General features: G+C 39.8%; 1 protein-coding gene across 3 annotated transcripts in view; it reads right to left on the bottom strand.

Annotated features, from left to right (window-relative positions):
- Nucleotides 1-871: 871 nt before the first annotated feature.
- ELOVL5 (ELOVL fatty acid elongase 5) overlaps nucleotides 872-18,696 on the bottom strand; it is a 38,134-nt gene continuing 20,309 nt past the window's right edge. For 2 of the 3 annotated variants that reach the window (XM_085216931.1, XM_003204431.5), the window contains exons 2-8: nucleotides 17,123-17,188; nucleotides 14,943-15,130; nucleotides 8,349-8,426; nucleotides 7,752-7,923; nucleotides 6,157-6,281; nucleotides 4,205-4,339; nucleotides 872-2,768 (exon numbers count right to left, since the gene is read on the bottom strand). In XM_085216931.1, the coding sequence (XP_085073057.1) occupies nucleotides 2,637-2,768; nucleotides 4,205-4,339; nucleotides 6,157-6,281; nucleotides 7,752-7,923; nucleotides 8,349-8,426; nucleotides 14,943-15,130; nucleotides 17,123-17,188 (896 nt within the window). In that variant the 3' untranslated portion in view covers nucleotides 872-2,636. 3 annotated transcript variants of the gene reach the window in all.

The raw sequence follows: 18,696 nt of genomic DNA, 5'->3' as shown, positions 1-18,696 counted from the left end.
AGCCTTCTGACCTGCAGGTATGAAGGGCTACTGATGCTGTACGTCCTTTTGGCCAGGGTAGGCTACCCAGGGGCCAGATACCCTCCCTGGGCAAGGCTGGGTCGATGCTATAGCCTTCAAGGAACAACCTGCAGACTTGGCTCAGCACCCAAGGTACTATGTTGCCCCTGGTAAGCCTTCAGAGCCCTGTTCAGAACACTTATTTTCCAGCTGAATCTGCACATGCAGGAGAAAGAAACTGTCTTAGCAGTCACCTGCCAGAAGTAACTTGCCAGAAGTAACCAGAATGACACAAAACCTCTGAGCCTTTCGCACAGAACGCAAAAGTCGTTTCCTTGCTCTAGGTTTCTTGTATTGAGAGCCTGCAAGCTGAAGACAGATATATTTTTTAAGTATTTTTAAGTATTTCTGTTTTCAGTAAGTCCATCATCAAGCTGTCTGAGCTTGCTGCTCAAACCACACAGGGCTCAGAATTGATCACCCAAAGGGCAATAGGAGCTACAGAGAAACTGCAAAAGTGCTCACATTCTGGAGAGAGCTATCATTCCCATTCTACGACAGTGTATATGAGGCAGAAAGCCCATGCTAAGTTTTGCTCCCAAGACTCAGCCTCAGAGCCCCTTGGGGTGTTCTGCTTTCACTAATTCCACTGGGAGGTTTAATCCACTGCACAGATAATAATTTCTGCAGCCAGGCAATGGATCGGTGTTCAGCCAAAGGTTTTTGCATGGAATGTGATACCAGATCTCTGGCATGCTAAATTTCTCCCAATATCTGCAGCTGCCCTTTGGTCAAGACAACTTCTTGGTGTTACACAGGAATCAGTAATATAGTAAATCTGTACAAACCCACTATAAAATTCAGGCAGAGATCATCAAAAGTGTTTTAATGATTAAACCATGTCAAACATTAACAACGTAGGTATACTCAGATGAGCCAAGAGTTTATTTCTAGCACATTTAGACAGCCTATTTTGAACAGTATAGCTGCTGTACTGAGCTATGTAAAGACTCTGCAAACCAGTACCTAGAAATGAAGACACACACACGAGCTTCGATAATGTAAACATGACAGACACTGTCTCCTTCAAAACAAGGAATGAAAACCCACAAGGCTAGCAGGAAAACTTATTAATTCCCTAAGAGATGTGCAAAAAATTTTAAAAAGGTTTAATTTAAAAAAAGAAAAATTAAACAAGTTAAAACTGGCATTTATATAAATATCAAAAATAGCTAAACTTGAGTAATAACCAACTGAACATCTTGCACAATTCCATTTCTCAGAGCTTAATGAATGAGATATTCATAAACCAGGCTCCACCATGGCCGATACCAGAGTAACATCCCAGCAACAGATCTCAGCTTTGCAGCTGGCTCCTCATATGTGCAAGGCAACATTTTACAGGAGCAACTTTAGAAGCTCTCTAAACAAATCAAACAAGCCAAGACATTACTGGTGACAAATACAACTCACACTACAGAAACAGACATCTCCAGCACATTTCAGTAACACTTAAAAAACATTACGTTTGACTTAGACCACTTAATTTTGCTTGTTGGGAAAAGATGTTTGTTAGGCACATTTTAAAAATGAACATACGCTACATGAAGACCAACACAGATACCAACTTAAATACAGACAATTCCATCAGAAAAGCATCCTTCCGTCTTCGTTTTTAAATACACCTCTGGGTATGTTACAGATTTAAACAGTAGCTCTTAAAGTGTGGATATGGCTATGGTAACAACACTTGAAATTCTGCCAGTTTCCATACTAAAAACCACTCTTCATTTAGCATTTAAGAATTCCCAGAAATAAGAAAGAGAAAATAAAAGATGGGTCCACCCTGTATATACCCTAAACCTCAGAGACAAATATTTAAGTCTTACCGGACTGAGTAAGCGCCAATTAATTTTACAGTAGTGACATACTTCAAATAAAAAAATAAGATCTATTAAAAAGGTAAAATAACTTTTCCATCTGGTTTGTGACTGCTTAGTCAGCTAAAGCCAAATATACAAAACTAAATGCACCATTTCTAATTTCACTGTATCACGTAAGAGATACCTAACAGTGTGTATCACGTACAGACCAGTAAAATGATAATGGATTCCTCTACATGACTTTTTAATAAAAAGTCAGTCAACTGAAAAGTTGAAACATACCCTAATTTTTAAACCAGTCATAAGCTTTGGGCCCTGCTTTTTAATTTAAGGCATGTGTGTTTAACTACTGAAACCAGCATCATACAAATTACCTCTACAATCACATGCATGATCTACAGTAAAAAAAATGGAGTTTAGATTACAGTGTTTTCAAATTGTGAATCATAATTCAGCACCTATCGTATTGACTAGTAAGGCAACAGCAGTGTCGTATACTACAATAATACTCCCTTCCACAGTCTATAGCGGGGTCAGTGACAGCCCAGAATTATTTTTAAACTTCAACCTACTTTTATGTTCTGTATACAGTTTCTAGGGTGTTTGCACTGGTTAAGTCCTACATAAGTCACACTATTCTAGGCAGGAATAGTTACAGTAGCCATTAGAGTATTAGTGCACAACTCTTATTGTGCTTTTACAATCAGATGATTTTGTTGTTGGGGTTATCAAAATGGTTTTTCAGTTTGGTCTTCAATCCTTCCTTTGTTTTCTTTGTTTCACATTGTTCTCAAGGGAAGAAAAGCTGTTTGTGTACCCGTTCACAGTGGCTGTAGAGCCATTCTGATACTCTTTCCTCCTCGAGGATGCCTTCTTGTTGTAAGTCTAGAATATACAGAAAGACACATGGTTTTGCTTAAATAGATTTCAGACAATTTTCTCACAGCAATTCAAGAAGCAGAGAAGTAAACCTGCATCTGTCAAGGCCTTGTGCTGGCAGCAGAGTCTAACAAGCTAACATTTTTTGTGTATGAGGCTATATTGTGTGTTTCATTCATCACAAGAAGAGAATTAGCTCACTGGCAAAGAACAGGGATTGCTGTACGATGGTAGCACTGGTAGTACTTTGTAAACAGTAAATTAGAAGCAGGAAAGCAATTTTATGAGCAGACTATGGCACAAGAATATACTCAAAATGACAAGGGAGGAGGGAGGTTTGATGCACTGCAGGTGACTATCTCCAGCGGTGCCAGAACGAGAAGTGGGTAAACAAGAACAGCGAGGGCAATTTCAGAGACAGAAATATGAAACAAATTTGCTGCAGCAGACTTGCAAAGCAAGAAAGGAGTGAAAACTAACAGCTTTCAGGAGTCTCAGCACAAAAATCAGTGACAGTGAAAAAACATGCATGACTTAATCTTTGTCAAAGGGGTTCAACTGCCTGATGAGAACAAATTTCCAAACCGTGCACGTGAAGGAAAGTCAAAATATGAGTAACCCTGATGAAGGAAGTAGAATAATATTTGGGATATATGATCATCTTTAATTAGCGTGTTCATACGGAGGAAGTGATAAGACCACAGGACTGATTTTAAGAAATACCAAAAGATCAGAAAGGTGACGTCTGCTGTGTTCTCTCCTGTCTCAGTGCTCTCACCAGACCTGAAAGGTTCATCTCTTTAAAGAGACATTTCAACTAGGTAACACTGAGGTCAGTAGACTGCACGGGTTTGATTTCCTGAAGACGGGTACATCTTTGCCCAGAGCCTGACTGTGACCTACTCTGAACAACACAGACCGAGTCTAGATGTGTTCAGACATGAAACAAGTGCCACAGAAACTCAATACAAAATGCAAATTTTCCACGCGGAAAATGCTTATAAAGGTGAACCCAAACCAGATATTTTTGTATGCTGATAGTTTCAGATGTTTCTCAGGCAATAAACTAAGCATTTACCCTTGTAAGTATAGTAGGGAACAATTTGCTTGTGCACTTCAGAGGTTGCTGTTTTATTTCAAAATGAAAAACTGTTTCCTAAATTAAGCTTCTCCTCTCCCTTATCTGTAGTTAAAACTGCATTAGTAAAATGTGTTTCTGTGATACCCTGCTTATAGAGATTTCTTACAGTTTTGAATTTTGTAGACAGCACACCTGAAGCTCTCAAAGCTGTGGGTAGACCAACAAGTGGAATACATTAAAAATGCATGCATGTTGCTGGAAGAAAAAGGGTATTTCAAGCAGGTCTTTCTGTAAAACAGCTTTCCAGTGAAACAAAACCAGCAGAATGCTATAAAGAATCTATGAATATTATTACTTTTACCTGAATGTAGAAATTTGTGAAGAGGATAATCAAAGAAATCATATAAAAAATCTGGAAATACAGCCACCCCTGAGGAAACGCACATGGCCAAACAACACCACAGCTGGTCTGGAAGATTGTCAGGACAAACTGAATCTGGGGAAAGAAAAAACAAAACAGAACAAAACAAAACAAAAGTGAGAGCACATCAGTGCAAGAAGGGAAAAAGCCTTTATTGACCAAAACCTAATTAAGTGTCTCCAAAACGAGCCAAAAAAACCCTAATTTTGATGCATTCCTTTTCTCTATTTGACTAAAACAAAGTAAACACGATTTAGCAAGACTTTCAGGTTGTGATATTCTGTTGCTTGAGTGATTTTTATTTAATATTGTTCCATTTTAGAGCATTAGAATACACAGAATCAGTTTATAAGTGCCCTAGGGAACAAAGACCACCACCTCCCGAGGGAGAGCTCACCAGGGTTTGGCTCTGACAACCCAGCACAGTAGCTCTGCTAAAAATCCAGAGTCACCTCTCCCACAGGCTGAGACTACCCTATATATGGCTCCAGTGAAAGAATTTTAAGCAAAAAGTGCACATACGAAGCAGAGAAGCTGGGGGAGTGGGGGCATGGAAGAAATCAGAGGTTTATTACATCTGTTTACAACTATCTTTGGTTTTCTCTTTTGGAAAAAAAACAACAGTTTGGGCTTACGTGCTGCAAAGGCCTTCAGGCAAAAAATTCATCCTTACATGAAGGCTACCAGATTAGGGTATGTTTATTTTAAAAGAGAAAGACAGCTCTGTTCTGCTGTTTTACTGGCCTAATAGTTATGCATGCAGAGCAGGCAGGGAAATGGAAGTGCTGTGACAATAGCCAGGGGAGCAGCTACACCGCAGAGGCAGTTGCAATCTGCAGTGCTCGGACAGCACAGATGAAGAACAGGGCCTAAATCTGGAAGGGGAACAAAACAAAACAAGCTGCTAAACCACACAGAACTCTGCTGTGCTTCGCCTTCCTTCTGGAAGAAACAGTGCTAAGAAAAAAGATTTTGAGAATCGAACTCTAAATTGCTGATAATCACCAGCAAATGCTACTAAACCTAATCAGAGTTCTGAGAGCGGGGAGAGAAGTGGGGAGAGAAAGAATCATAGAAGTAAATATTAATAACAATTTAAAAAATCTCTAGGCTTTGTCTTCCCCATCTATAAAACGAGGAGAACAAAATGCAAATGCACACTTCCTTGTGCAGCTCTGACACGTTATACACATCAGTGTCACTGCTGCGTGTGCCTCACTGCTTAATTTCAGTGCTCTTTTCACCCCCAGTCCACAGCATTCAGGCTTCATCTCTGTACACCCAGGAAACAATACAAATGGATGCAACAAACACAACGCAGAATTACAAGTGAAAAAAAATCTGCCCATTTAAAGTGCGGAAGGAGAACAGAAATATTGAACAGTTTTTAATAAACCATTTGCAACTGCATGCAAAAAGTGGGACAGAAAATCCATTGTCCTGCAGGACTAGAATGAAGGGCCTTGTTAGTTGCAGACTGTGTAGCACTCTGCTTCTGCTCTGCCCTCTCAGCATCAGCCTGAGCAACAAGCACTCAGACGGGCACACTACTTACACAGGCTCCTCCTCTTTAGCTCCCAAGACCCCAAAAACCCAGTACTGAGATTCCCCAATACCTCTTGGCACGCAGCTTGGAGAGATACAAAAAGATCCTACTGAACTGCTCAGCATTGATTTATGCATGCCATCAGTTCCTACCTCCCTTTTGCCCTGAAATCAGTACAGAGAGGCAGAAGCTGGATTTCTAAAGTGATTTGTGTGCATGAAGATGTAAAAGCTTTTAGATTTCACTTCCCCTTCTATCCATACCAAAATTTTCTGTTGGTAAAGGCCAAAAGATCCCACTGAGAATACAAGAACCTGCTGAAGCACTACAAGAACTCATCACTCACCAGCTGCCCCTGAGTGATGTACTTCTTCCACCACAGATAAGGACGCATCGCTGGAACAGCTGACAATCCATAGTAGGAGTACATGAGGACATGGATAAAGCTGTTCAGTGTGGCACCGAAATAAGCTGAAACAGCAAAGGAGAAAGAAAGTACACTGAATTACCAGGAAAATGCTGTTACATGGAACCAAAAGCTCAAAATGCCACTATTTAAAATATGATTTCTCTTAGAACAAAAGCAAAAAACTCCACTCTCCTGAAATTCATGTTGACTCAACTGAGTGTTTGAGATGCTTTGCCACTGTGTGCTCTATATCACCCTTCTGATTTTGTTTCCTCTATTTATTATTTTTCTACACTCCATCTTGTCAATAGGAAGCTGATAAAAATGAGTCATGTAAACATGCCCAACAATCCACAGCTTCTCCAATCTAATTTTAGGCCAATTTCACTTTCTGGGAGGGAGCCTATTTGGTCATTTATAAGCAAAAGCAACTGGTAGCTTCTGAATGTGAAAGCCAACCATTGCATTTGTCCTTGTTTGCAGCATCTTTAGTCATCAAATAAATTTCAGTTTTAGCTTAGCACCAAACTGTGTGGTACTGGATGACCACGCACGACACAGAGATTGGTAAGGAAGAAGAAAAACACATGACCAGAAATAGCACAAAAGTATTTTCAAGACCACAAAAACTCAAGATAGACTCTAAGTACTTGCACTTTTGACTGTTCTATAAACAGAGATTGACTTCTTTAGAGGAAAATGTGGTTCTGGATACACGCTTCTCATAAGTTCAACATTACTCACTGTTGTGCTGACAACACAAAACAAATATGAGTTTCTATGTTGTTTGGCTAGGAAAGCAGACTCCTGAGCAATCCAGCTACTTGGTCTGCATTGCTGACCCTAGTTCACACCCACTGGATTTCAAAAGGTTTCTCTTGGATTAATGTGCACATTTGAACCACAACTGAACCATGCTAATACAGTTAGTAAAGTAAATGACAACTAAAAACAAAGGACATTAAAGAATCTGGCAAGATTGCCAGAGGTTAGAAGGATTTAGACAAGAGAGATATGGAAACCTTTCACTTAAGACACATTCAGTCAAGTTCATTAGTGCTCAGAGACAACAACATTTTAATTGAAATCATTTGCTGTGGTTACAAGTATAAAATGAGATTAATTTGTGAAAGTTACATCTCAGGTGAACTTTACACATTTAAGGACAAGTGTCACTATTAGACTCTTGCAGTCAAAACACATTTCTGGTCCTTCCTTGGAAAAAAGCACTGTTTCATTTGAGGGTCTACAAAAAAAGAGAAAGCAAGGCTGAGAAGTGCCAGACCTGGACTGCTGCAGAAAACAAATGTCAAACTCTCAAGTAAAATCTTCAAGCTATATAGTCATGTATTTTCCAGACACCCCACAGGCATCTTAATATCTCCAGCAACTAGTTGCAATTCAGCAAAATAGCTTAGTATCAGAAACAACACATCCTGCACTTGAAGATACCAGAAATGTTTGATTTGACCAAATGAAAATCAAAACAAGGCCTCTGATGCAAGCATATCCCATCATAACCCAGTACTTACAGTGACCACAAGGCACCCAGTTCATAACAAACCACCAAATATTCAGCATCGTTGCATGGTGATAGACATGCAGGACAGTGATCTGATGATTATTTTTCCGCAAAATGAAAAAGAAGGTATCCATGAACTCAATGAGTTTGGAGAAATAATACCACCAGAGGACATGTATGATCTAGAAAAGAGGAAACAAGTTTTAAAAGTACTGCACATTGTGACCAGGCAGTATTTAGTAAACTATGGCAAAAAATGCTGTAGTGCTGCCTGTAGAGGCAAGATCTGAGAAGAAATCATCACCACACCTTCCCACAGACAGAGAACGGACACACGGTGGCCAGATACAGACTGAAGACCAATTCTGCTTTTTGAGTTGGGAACACATGAAAGCATATATACAATTATTCACTGAAATCGTAAATATCAATGAATATACTGTCGATTAATTCTTATGTCTGACCATGCATCACCCATCCATACTGTGGAAGGAAAAAAAAACATACAGTTTGAACAAAAACTGCATGATCAATACCATTCTGCTTTCTACTTACATTCAAGGGGACAATTGAAAATGTAATTAGCTTGAAGTCTTGATTACATTACCTTCATATCAGCTTCACCTCCACTGCGTGTATCCTGACAGTAGAAATTGTATCCTCCCTCCCATACTCCTGTCACCAACTGGGGAGAGCAAAGAACAAAGTGTCAGTCGGTACCAATACCGTGCCTCACAGTGAACCCACACCCTGACAGAAGCTTTGGGAGACACCTGGTGACAAGGCATCTATGGACACCTCAACGTGACACTAGGCTGGGTTTCAGCTTCAGGCACTAGCTGAATCATAAAGAAGGGTGAATCAATAGAAATTCTTCCAATTGCAGCATAACAGAATAAAAAGTAGGAAATAGTGGAAATAAAAAGTAGGAAATGGTGCTCCAGCTTATGCCATACAGCATGTGTTTGTTCCTACACAGATTCTCCCTTCAGCTTATGATCTCATTGCCGGAGAAAGGGAACAACCAAAGATTACAAATTATAATTGGTAATACCAAAGACTACAAAATACAATTACAAACACGAGGATCTGATTACAATTTTTTCAGCCGTATAACAGAACAAACCTTTCAGCTTTGCTATCCTTAACAGTTAACAACTGATGCTTTACCATATGTTGATTCTTCAGAATCTTTTTAAATAAATCCCTAATTCCAAGCACATCACAATCTTCACCATCCAAGTGATTTCCTCTTCATTATCTGTCACTGCCTGCCTGACTTCCTGACATATCAAATAATACCTCAAATATGGCAAAATTACTTTGCAGAGTAATTTAAAAGTAATGACCAGCTAGCTATCAGTCCTGAGAGGGTGACAAGGAGTCCTTTGCCTGGGGCTGGTTGAAACCAAGGTGGAATCCAGATCCACTGCCAGCTGCCCATGTTCCACCCTTTTCCCACAGCTGGCGGATCGCGCTGCTGTCCCTGAGCTCTGTATATGAGGGGAGATGGGGAGCAGGCAGACTACAAAGGGAGAGGCTGAAGCAGGCTCTGAAGGGGGAGATGGAGGAGCACCTGGAAGGGGAGATTTTGAAAGTGGGCCCTGAGAGGGCAGTAGGTGTGAGGACAAGATGAGAACAAGTGTCTTGGCTTATACCTGTGGCCAGGAGGCAGCTTGCTATTTAAGCTATTTATTTTTAAAACCAAGGAGTATACCCTGGTTCTGGCCTCTGACTTTTAAGAGGTTGCCATCAGTGCTTCTATTGAAGTAATAATCATGACAGAAGAGCCTGCTTGATGTTTAGAATGACATTTTTTCCTCTTGGAAATAGCATTAGAAGAGGAATAGGAAATTTAGACTACTTCCAATTGTAAAAAGAATGGGAAGGCAACCTAAGAAAACCTTCTAAAAACACGGACAGGCATCCTGCACAAGTGACTTGTCCATTCTGGGCCTTATCTACACTCATGGAGAATTTAGAAAAAAAAAAAAGGCTTTGTAAGACCACAGTTAAAAACTCAATGTACTGTAAGTCATTTAAAATAATTAGTTGATTAAAAGACTACAATAACTGGTGCTATTAAATGCTGTCCAGAACAGTGAGTGGGAAATTAATTCTGAAAGGTACAATAAAGATTATGATTTAAATGACCTTTTCCTAATGTTATTTCTTTCATGGCTCATTTTCTCCCTAAATTACCTTTAAAAATACCCAATCAGTCTAGGTCATTATTTTAGACCTACAGAAATAGAACTATGGCCACTATTTAGTGGGGGGAGGAGGGGGGGAGGAAAGACATCCAGTAATACCTTAACATAAAGACCTGAAATTACCTCATGTAATGGAGAACAATCAATATTACCATGCCACAGTGACAGCAAGGCAGCTTTGTGCATCAGCAGCAGACCCAAGCAATTTCTCTATCCAAGCAACAAGGAGAACTCATCCAGGTACCAGCTACCCTCTCTGGACAGGCCTTACACCAAGCTGCTCTGACAGCACTGAGGGAAAGCCTGTAAGGTTTCTTGGGTGCCCACTAGTCCATCCTGCAGACCACACTATGCTGTAACAGTGTTGCTAAGAGCTTACAGATGTCTTCATGCAGTTCAAAGAAGGGTGAGAAATAGAGGAATAAACACCATGCAAACAGCGAGGGTCAGCCTCCATCTCCAGCTCTTCCAGGAATTCCTTCAGAGCAAAGCCTAGCACACGGACACCCAGGGGGCTTTCCCTGCACAGATACAGGTTCACTACCTAAAGCTTGACAGAAGATGTCCAGATTGATTCTGCTATTTAAAGAATAAAGGCATCAGTGTGGATGTAAGAAGCTTCAGTCAAACTTCAGTCAAGTATTCCTCTGTTTCCAAAAGAGCATATTGTAATATGCTAGGGATGATAGTGTTACTTCACAGCCATAATGCTGTAAATGATACAAGCAAAGCAACGTTTGTAAGAAACAGTAGTATCTATTAACATAGAAATAGTATAGTTACTAAAGAAAAATCAAACCTTCCCTTCCAAAAGAAACTAAGAGGTCAAAAGCTGCCATAATACTACTGCCCATGAACCTTGCTTTGAGTAACACACGGCACCCATAGGTAATGGTTTTTCAGAGGGAGTCAGCTGCTCTCCCACTATTTATTACAGCCACAGTACTTTCAGCACATGCTGGAAGGCTTCAGAAAACAAAAAACAATGGGTTGCTCTGAGACCCGACCAACAACAGTTCCCAAACGGCTGTGTTGTGTACAGAGCTGGGCACATCAATGCAGAAAATGATAAATGGAGCTATTCTCTTAAAATGTTGGTGTCACAAATTGTCAGCAGGTGCATTTAAGTAATTTATTGTGCTTCCTGGGGCCTGCTCCCACCTCCTGAGCCCTCCTACAGCTGCTGTGGGCCCAAGATGGCCTTTCCTGGCAAGCTGACCCCAGGACGTCCTCCAGCTCCAGGCTAGCAGGAGCTCAGGCTTGCTAATGGCACTGCTGATGCACGGCCACAGGCTATCTTCTCTTGAGAAATTAGCCTGTCTACAAAAGGCTGACTGTAATCATTTTCAGAGTTTGCCATTTTTAAATGACACGCCAGGAAGACAGCTCCTTCATAATCCAGTTAAAATAGCACTCCAAGACAATGTTAAGTTCCTCAACCCCAGGGAGAACACTGCAGTTCAAAGTCGCTTTTGTGCTTAAGTAGGATTCTCTTCCTTCTCTCTAATTTTCATTGTTATATTATGTTTGTGCTGCGGCCGAGTACCTCAAAATGCTGCAGCATGTGCTTTTTATCACATTTGCTATACAAAATAAAGCAACATACCTGCACTGCTGTAGACTGAACTGGCTGTGGAGATGGCTGGTGGGGAAAGATTTTGTGTTCTGATACCAGCCAAGGCCCGAGCCTGGCTGGTGCTTTATATTAAGAGTGAAGACAAAGAGATTGCTTTTAGAAAGTGAGCCTTCATCACAGGCCAGTTTCCTCAAACAGGATCTGATAGGGCAGTTGAGAGGAACCTCTTCCACTCCCCAGGGCCTGCTTTCCTCTAAAATTATCTGGGACAAGCAGCCCACTGCTCTCTTTTGATAGTATCAGAACACACACTCCAGCTTTGTCCAGTCATTAAATGTCAGAATAAATAATTTATACTTATTATGTACGTAAAATACTACCTAGAAACCCTGAATAAGAACTCTTAAGATTTTCAGTGATTTTAAAGTCCAAAAAGATCATCAGAAGACCAAGTGAAGCAAGAACACAGTAGCTGGAATTATGCAAATCCCACACTTCCTCCCCTCTCCCCCTCATGTTACTGCATACAAACATTCAGACAAAAAGGTCAGAAAACCAACGAGATTATCTTTCTCATCCTGGTTGGAAGTATGCCTCATTTTAATATCATGCTTTGGTCGCACAGCACTTAAACTGAGCTGTGATACTATGATTCACAAGCCGAACCATGACAGCTATAACACAGGAGAAATTCCCAGGCAGAAGTTTAATAGCAAGCTAATAAAACAGTTTATTTTCAGATAGGATATTGAACAAGTTTGTATGTGGTGCTGTTTTATGGCTTTCCTCAAACTAGGTCTGATAAAAGTTTAATTAGCTGAAATACAATGAAATACAGAGATAAGAAAGGTATTATACCTCCCTCTTCCTTTTTTTGAATGTTAGTTGTCATCATTTTAGCTTGAAAAAGAACGCGTGTCATGAAGTGTGACTGATGATCACTCATCCTTCACAGCTAAATTTCAGTGGCAGATGTGGTCTGAGTGAGGCTGTTGCTGGCTTTATACTGACATGGCTATTACAGAGGCACTCACTGCAGCCAGCGGATGTACATTAAGTTTAGGAATCTGACTTTTTCCCTATTACCTGGCTCTTGGGCTTTCATCCTGCAAACAGCGAGCAGCATAGTGTTATGTCAGCAAGGCTCTCTACCTGCAAAATTTTAAGGCATCAGTCCTTGCTGCAGATCACTGCTTGCTCTCAAGTCACAGAATCACAGGGGTTGGAAGGGACCTCTGGAGATGTTCTAGTTCAATCCTCTGCTAAAACAGTTTCCCTACAGTAGGTTGCACAGGAGCAACCTACATTTAGCATTTGAGCAGGTTTTTAATATTTCCAGAGAAAAAGACTCTCTGGGCAGTCTGTTCCAGTGTTTTGTCACCCTCACTATAAAGAAAATTTTTGTCATGTTTGTATGGAACTTCCTATGCTTCAGTTTGTGCCCATTGCTCCTCACCCCGTTGCTGGTCACCACTGAAAAGAGGCTGGCCCCATCCGCTTGACTGCCATCCTTTGATAAGCATTGACAAGATCCTCTCTCATTCTTATCTTCTTCAGCCTGAACAGCCCTGTGTCTCTCAGTCTCTCCTTGTGAGAGAGATGCTCCAGGCCCCTCATCACCTTTGTAGCCCTAAAGTCCACCACACCATTGCTGTATTGGCAGGGAAGAAGCATGGAATGTTCACAGTAAAGAACATCCAGTGGTCTTCTAAGACAACATAAGCTACAAAAAAGCAAACTCACTTACAAGATGATCTCAAAAGCATTTTGTTGTAACTGTCATGAGTTATCATGAGTTTATCATGAGTAGTCATAACACTGCAGCTTTATATGACACGACAAGGACAACTCAAGTTGCTCCGGGGGACATTTAGTTTGGATATCAGGAAAAACTTCTTTACAGAAAGGGTGGTTCAAACTGGTGTGAAGTGTTTTACTTTATAGAAAGCATAAACCTTAATATTCACCCTGTTTTAACTGTGAAGGATGAGACAACATAAAAGCTATTCAGGTGGTTGCAAGTACAAGGAACTTCAACATAAACTTTTCTTAATAAGCTACTCACTATTAGCAAGGAAAGTCTTATAAAGGCCTACAATCAGCAGTTCAAATCTTTTCTATTGTTTACATTTATACAGTAGTTTTCATTTGGGAACTGTGAGAATTATTTCAAGTATTCAAGAAAAGAAGATTGGCTATTCTGAGAATTTTATCCATACTTAGCACAACTGAAGAAAAGTTGGCACTTACAATATAAAGGTTAAAATAATATGAATTACTGTATAAGTAATCTCTGCATAAACTAACAATGCAGGTATTGTTAGTAGTTAGTTAGAAGTCCACAGCAACACTATGTGTTAACATATCAATGTGCAAATTCTGTATGCACTCCTCACATTCACACACTCACTCAGGATTCAGAATATCCTGAAAGGAAGATTAGAAACGAGAGCAAATAGAGAATACAAGCTGTTCTAAGTACCTACTGAATCCCACACTGCTCATCCTAAAGAATTAAGTATTAAAATTCTCAATAATCTGAATCAATACAACAATTTTGACTAAACTCTTCACTATACAAGAGAAACTGCCTTTAAATCATTTCCTACCTAAATTCATCTCTTAAGACACTACAAACTACAAACCTTTAAGAATCATAAGTTGCAAGTATTTCTAAGCAAATGTCCCCCTCTTCCACTCAAGGAAAGCAGTAGTTTTAGTTCTTGTTTGTAATTCCATGTTGAAAATGAAATAACTCCTTACCAAAAAGAGAAATGCTTCTGGTTAAAGGCAAGCCACAATGTTCTGTACATTAAAGCCACATGCTGCATCGTTTATTTACCATATTCTTATTTAAATTCCATAGTTTTCCATTTTCACGTTAATCAAAGGCATGCAATCTCAATTACAAGCAGTTAAATTGCTCTATGGAAGCAGAAAACTTGATAGTGCATAAATTTTTGCTTTGTTAAGAAAGAAAATAAGTCCACTTCAGTTTAAAATCAATTTGTACGTTCAGATTTTAACATTCACAAACAGATGAATCACAACTGTCTAGATGCAAAATTTGTTTCAGCAAAATTAAGAGGACATGAGAAGCTATTCAAAGCTTACACAGACAGATGCAAAGAGTGTGAGTGTGATTAAACACATTTAAATAAAACACATTTTGCACTCAAAACAAGATATAATTTTGCTACCAAGTATGTTGTACAGTCTATCAAAGCAATCCAATTAAACCTGTCTTCTAGGCAATGGGAGTATTCTCTCAGAAGTGACATCAAAGAATTGTGTAACATTTTTGCTGATGTTTCCCCATGTTTAGGAGGACTTCATAAATCATTTTCAACATAAGTCAATATAATTAAAACAGACACTGCAAAATAACCCCAACTCAAATCCTTTTTCCTACCTCATAAAACATATACAGAGAAAGCAGTGTGAGTCCAAGGTTGTAGACCACTAGAATACCCCTGCATGAGAACGGTTGTTTGTTCCGCATGTACTTTGGTCCTAGCCATACGATTAGTAAGTACAAGACTGAGAAGATAAAGGTAGGTGTATAATTTTCCAGAAGAAGCCATCCTTTTACTCTGGGATCTGAAACAAACAAAATTACAAACACTTAGACTGTTGAATGGAGAAGAACTCGATGCATCTAGAAAAATCTTTACTCAAGAATGATTCTAGCATCAGAATGATCAGAGAAAGATGAAGGGAGAACAGCAAATCTTTTTATCAAGGGCTATGTTACTAATAACAAACAACTTCAGAAGCAAGATTTTATTTACATGGTTGTTAAAGGAAACAAATCTTTATAAGGCAAAGATATTTCTATACTATTATCTAATTATTATTAGTGAAATACTAACTACTGCTCAGAAGCTTCATCCATCCTGAATACCAAAGATGAGTTCAAATTATAAAGCAAAGCTTCAGCAAACAGTGCTCAGGGACATGATTTAACAGAGGGTTGTTAGAGTTAGGGTAGTATGGTTAGGCTGCGGTTCGACTTGATGACCCTTAAGGTCTTTTCCAACCTATGATTCTATGATTCTATCATCTCTCTTTCTCTCAAATCAGCCTTTCCCAACAGCACAGTTTTTATTCCCTCATAGAGCCAGCAAAGCTAGTAGTGAAGTGGATGCTCTGAGGGTCTCAGCAGATGGTTCTGATAGCTTTTTGTAGTCTGCATTGTATCAATACTAGCCTAACTAGATTAACAAATGTGCTACCTATGATACTTAAATTTTGTAGTCCTTGTGTTTGCAATGAAACACAAAACAGTCCTGTTTGACTAACCAGATCAGCTGGCAAAATATTGAAAAAGCACATCAACTTGACAGAAAAAGCACACCAGCTGCTCAGAATGAGCACTTCAGAGAAATGCCTGAGACAAGTGCGTCACACTTTTTTCCACAGTCACTGCCGTGGTCTCTACCCAGTAACAGCATGGCATTTAACTACCTTTACCTGAGCCCTGTCTAAAGGATGGAAGCCATGCTTGCCAAACCATAAACCAGCAATGTCTTCTTTGTAAAGGAGTCAAATGTGTAAGCTGATTGTAAGAAATAAGGCTATAAAACATAGGCTGGGAAATGGCTAAGAAAGCCTGGGAACTGTTTGGATTTTACTGCCTTAATTTTCAAAACATGGCAAATATAGGCTACGTGCAAGCACGAACAGTGTGTCATATCACAACATCCTGACTAATCTGAACAGGTTTAGCATGAAAGTGAGCACAACCAGGGCACCAAACAACTCAAGAGCAAGCAGAAAGCACTCTCTGAAGGATCAGAGGCCTGTTCCACAGCAGAGCAGGAACTCCCTGATGGACCTCATCCTGCAAGGCAACAGCAGGAGCTTCATTTGGATAGAGAAAGAGGGTAGGCAGCAGAAGGAAGTATGCTACTGGAAGAGGAAAAACAAGTACTGAGCAACACTACATGGGTTAACTATGCACACCAGTTACGGGATCACAAGAAGCCTGGATGAAAACCCTCACACAAGGACACTGTCTTCTCTGGTGTTAATGCCTCTCCCTTCATGAGCAGGATTTCTGCTCTCCACTTGTGAACTTTTTCCCAGTGAACAGCCTACCAAAACCACTGTTTTTTTAAAAAGAATGGTTGCAAAGAAGAAATACATTCTAAAAAATACTTTTTAAAATTTATTTCAGTGAAAGCGAAGTAAGCAGCTCCAATTAGGAGAATAAGAGTATTTTTATTTCATCAAATGCAAATTCTAACAAGATTTATTTTCCAATACAACCTATTATTAACTTCTAAGACAAAACCTGTGAAGACCTGAGTGAGATAAGTAGGTCACTGAGGCTAACACTGGCATGGAACTGCTAGTAAAAAGAACAGCATCTCAGACTGCTGTAGCTGAAAAATAAGCAGTTCTCCACGTAAGAAGAGAACATTCACTGAGACATTTCTACTTTCTTAGAGAATCACACATTATGTTGCTCTGTAGATAGTAAGAAAACTGATCACTTTTCAAAGTCAGGTTGCTAGGAATGTTCTTCTTATGCTCCACTGTCTGTTCTTTTGAATCAGTTATACTATTTTATTTTCTGAAAAAGCTTACCTCTGGGTCCAAGCCAAACATCCAGGTAGCTATTGATTGTTTTATCCAGACGTTCCATTCTACAATCTGATCAAATGGAAGAATGAAAAGTAAGTTAGTTATTTTTCATTGCACAAAAACAGTTTAATTATCTGAATACCAACTGCTCGAGTTAACAAAGAAAATTCTAATATACAAAAATTGCAGACAGATACTGGACATTATTAGCAAAGACAGTACAAGTACAGAAAACATATTCTAGTGTCAGAGAGAAACAGCTGTAAAGATGTGCATTTAATCACAGACACAGAAACACAGAGGTTTAAAACAATAAGTGCAGATTAACCGAAAGTTCTTTCTAGTTCAGTATTTTAAGAGTATAAATAAAGGACGGTAATTTGCATGATTGCTCTACAAGGAGGAGAGCTGGACCTTGAAAAGAACAGCAACACTGAAATTCCCACATAAATACTATGAAGCTATTTTAACAAAGAACTTCAAATAGTTGGCAACATTAGCTGGGGAGGAGGAAGGGAAGGAAAAATGTGAAAACTGGCTCTCTATCACTTTGTGAATAGGTGACTGATTACAGCTGTGATTAACAGCCCATAAAACTAACAGATGAACAACTACGGAATAGCGGTGTTGCACAGGCAGGGAAGGGAAATACTGCAATTCACAGCATGAAGACCTTCATTTCCACAACTTCCTTACTGGCAAACTCTTATGAAATAACACCCCTCAGGTACAGGAGGGACCCATAAGGATCTGTAGTCCAGCTCCTGGCTCCACACAGGAGCATCCAAAATTCAAACTCTGTTTGAGAGCACTGTCCAAAAGCTCCATGAGCTCCAGCAGCTCAGGGCCGTGCCCACTGCCCTCTGGTGCAGAACCTGCCCCTAACCCCCAGCCCCTCCCCTGACACAGCTCCATGTCGTTCCCTCGGGCCCTGTCGCTGTCACACGCAGCTGCCATCAGGCCTCGCCTCAGCTCCTCTGCTCTGGGCTGAGCACACCGAGGGACCTCAGCGCTCCTCACACCTCTCGACCTCCAGACCCTCCTCCTTCTTTGTAGCCCTCACTGAGACACTCATGAAATTCTTATGAGAAGAGGAAGAAACTTTCTTTTTGCTTTAAATATATCTCTATGTGTGTATATATATATACACACACACACAATTTCCTCTTGTCTAAGCAGAATTCCTTCCAATTTCTTCAAATTATAACAGAGCTTTCATTAAAATAATTTTGCCCTTTTCCAGCAGGATAATTTTCACCTCTTGATGTTTCTCTTCGCTTAAGTACTCGCATTAACAGCAATTTTTAGTCACATGGAAATAATGCAAGCAACTCATAAGAGGTCAACATACAGTGAAACATGAAACCATTCTGCAAGTTTTCAAGTTTGTATATAGCTAACAACAAAGTTTTTTTTTTTTTTTTTTTTTTCTAGCTATAGAAACACCTTACTTTTACCTGTTAGAATACTGCCTTTAGGATATTTCCGATTTACATAAGTAAAATAAGTATTAGGTCAGCTGGCACTGACGCCTCAACTTCTCCTGAGGGCAGCAGAACAGTGAACAGGATGCCAAG

Source organism: Meleagris gallopavo, chromosome 2, assembly GCF_905368555.1.
Source record: "Meleagris gallopavo chromosome 2, MGAL_WU_HG_1.1, whole genome shotgun sequence".
NCBI classification, from domain to species: Eukaryota; Metazoa; Chordata; class Aves; order Galliformes; family Phasianidae; genus Meleagris; species Meleagris gallopavo.
Note: the sequence above shows the minus strand (reverse complement) of the source record. Positions and strands in the feature narration are given on the sequence as shown.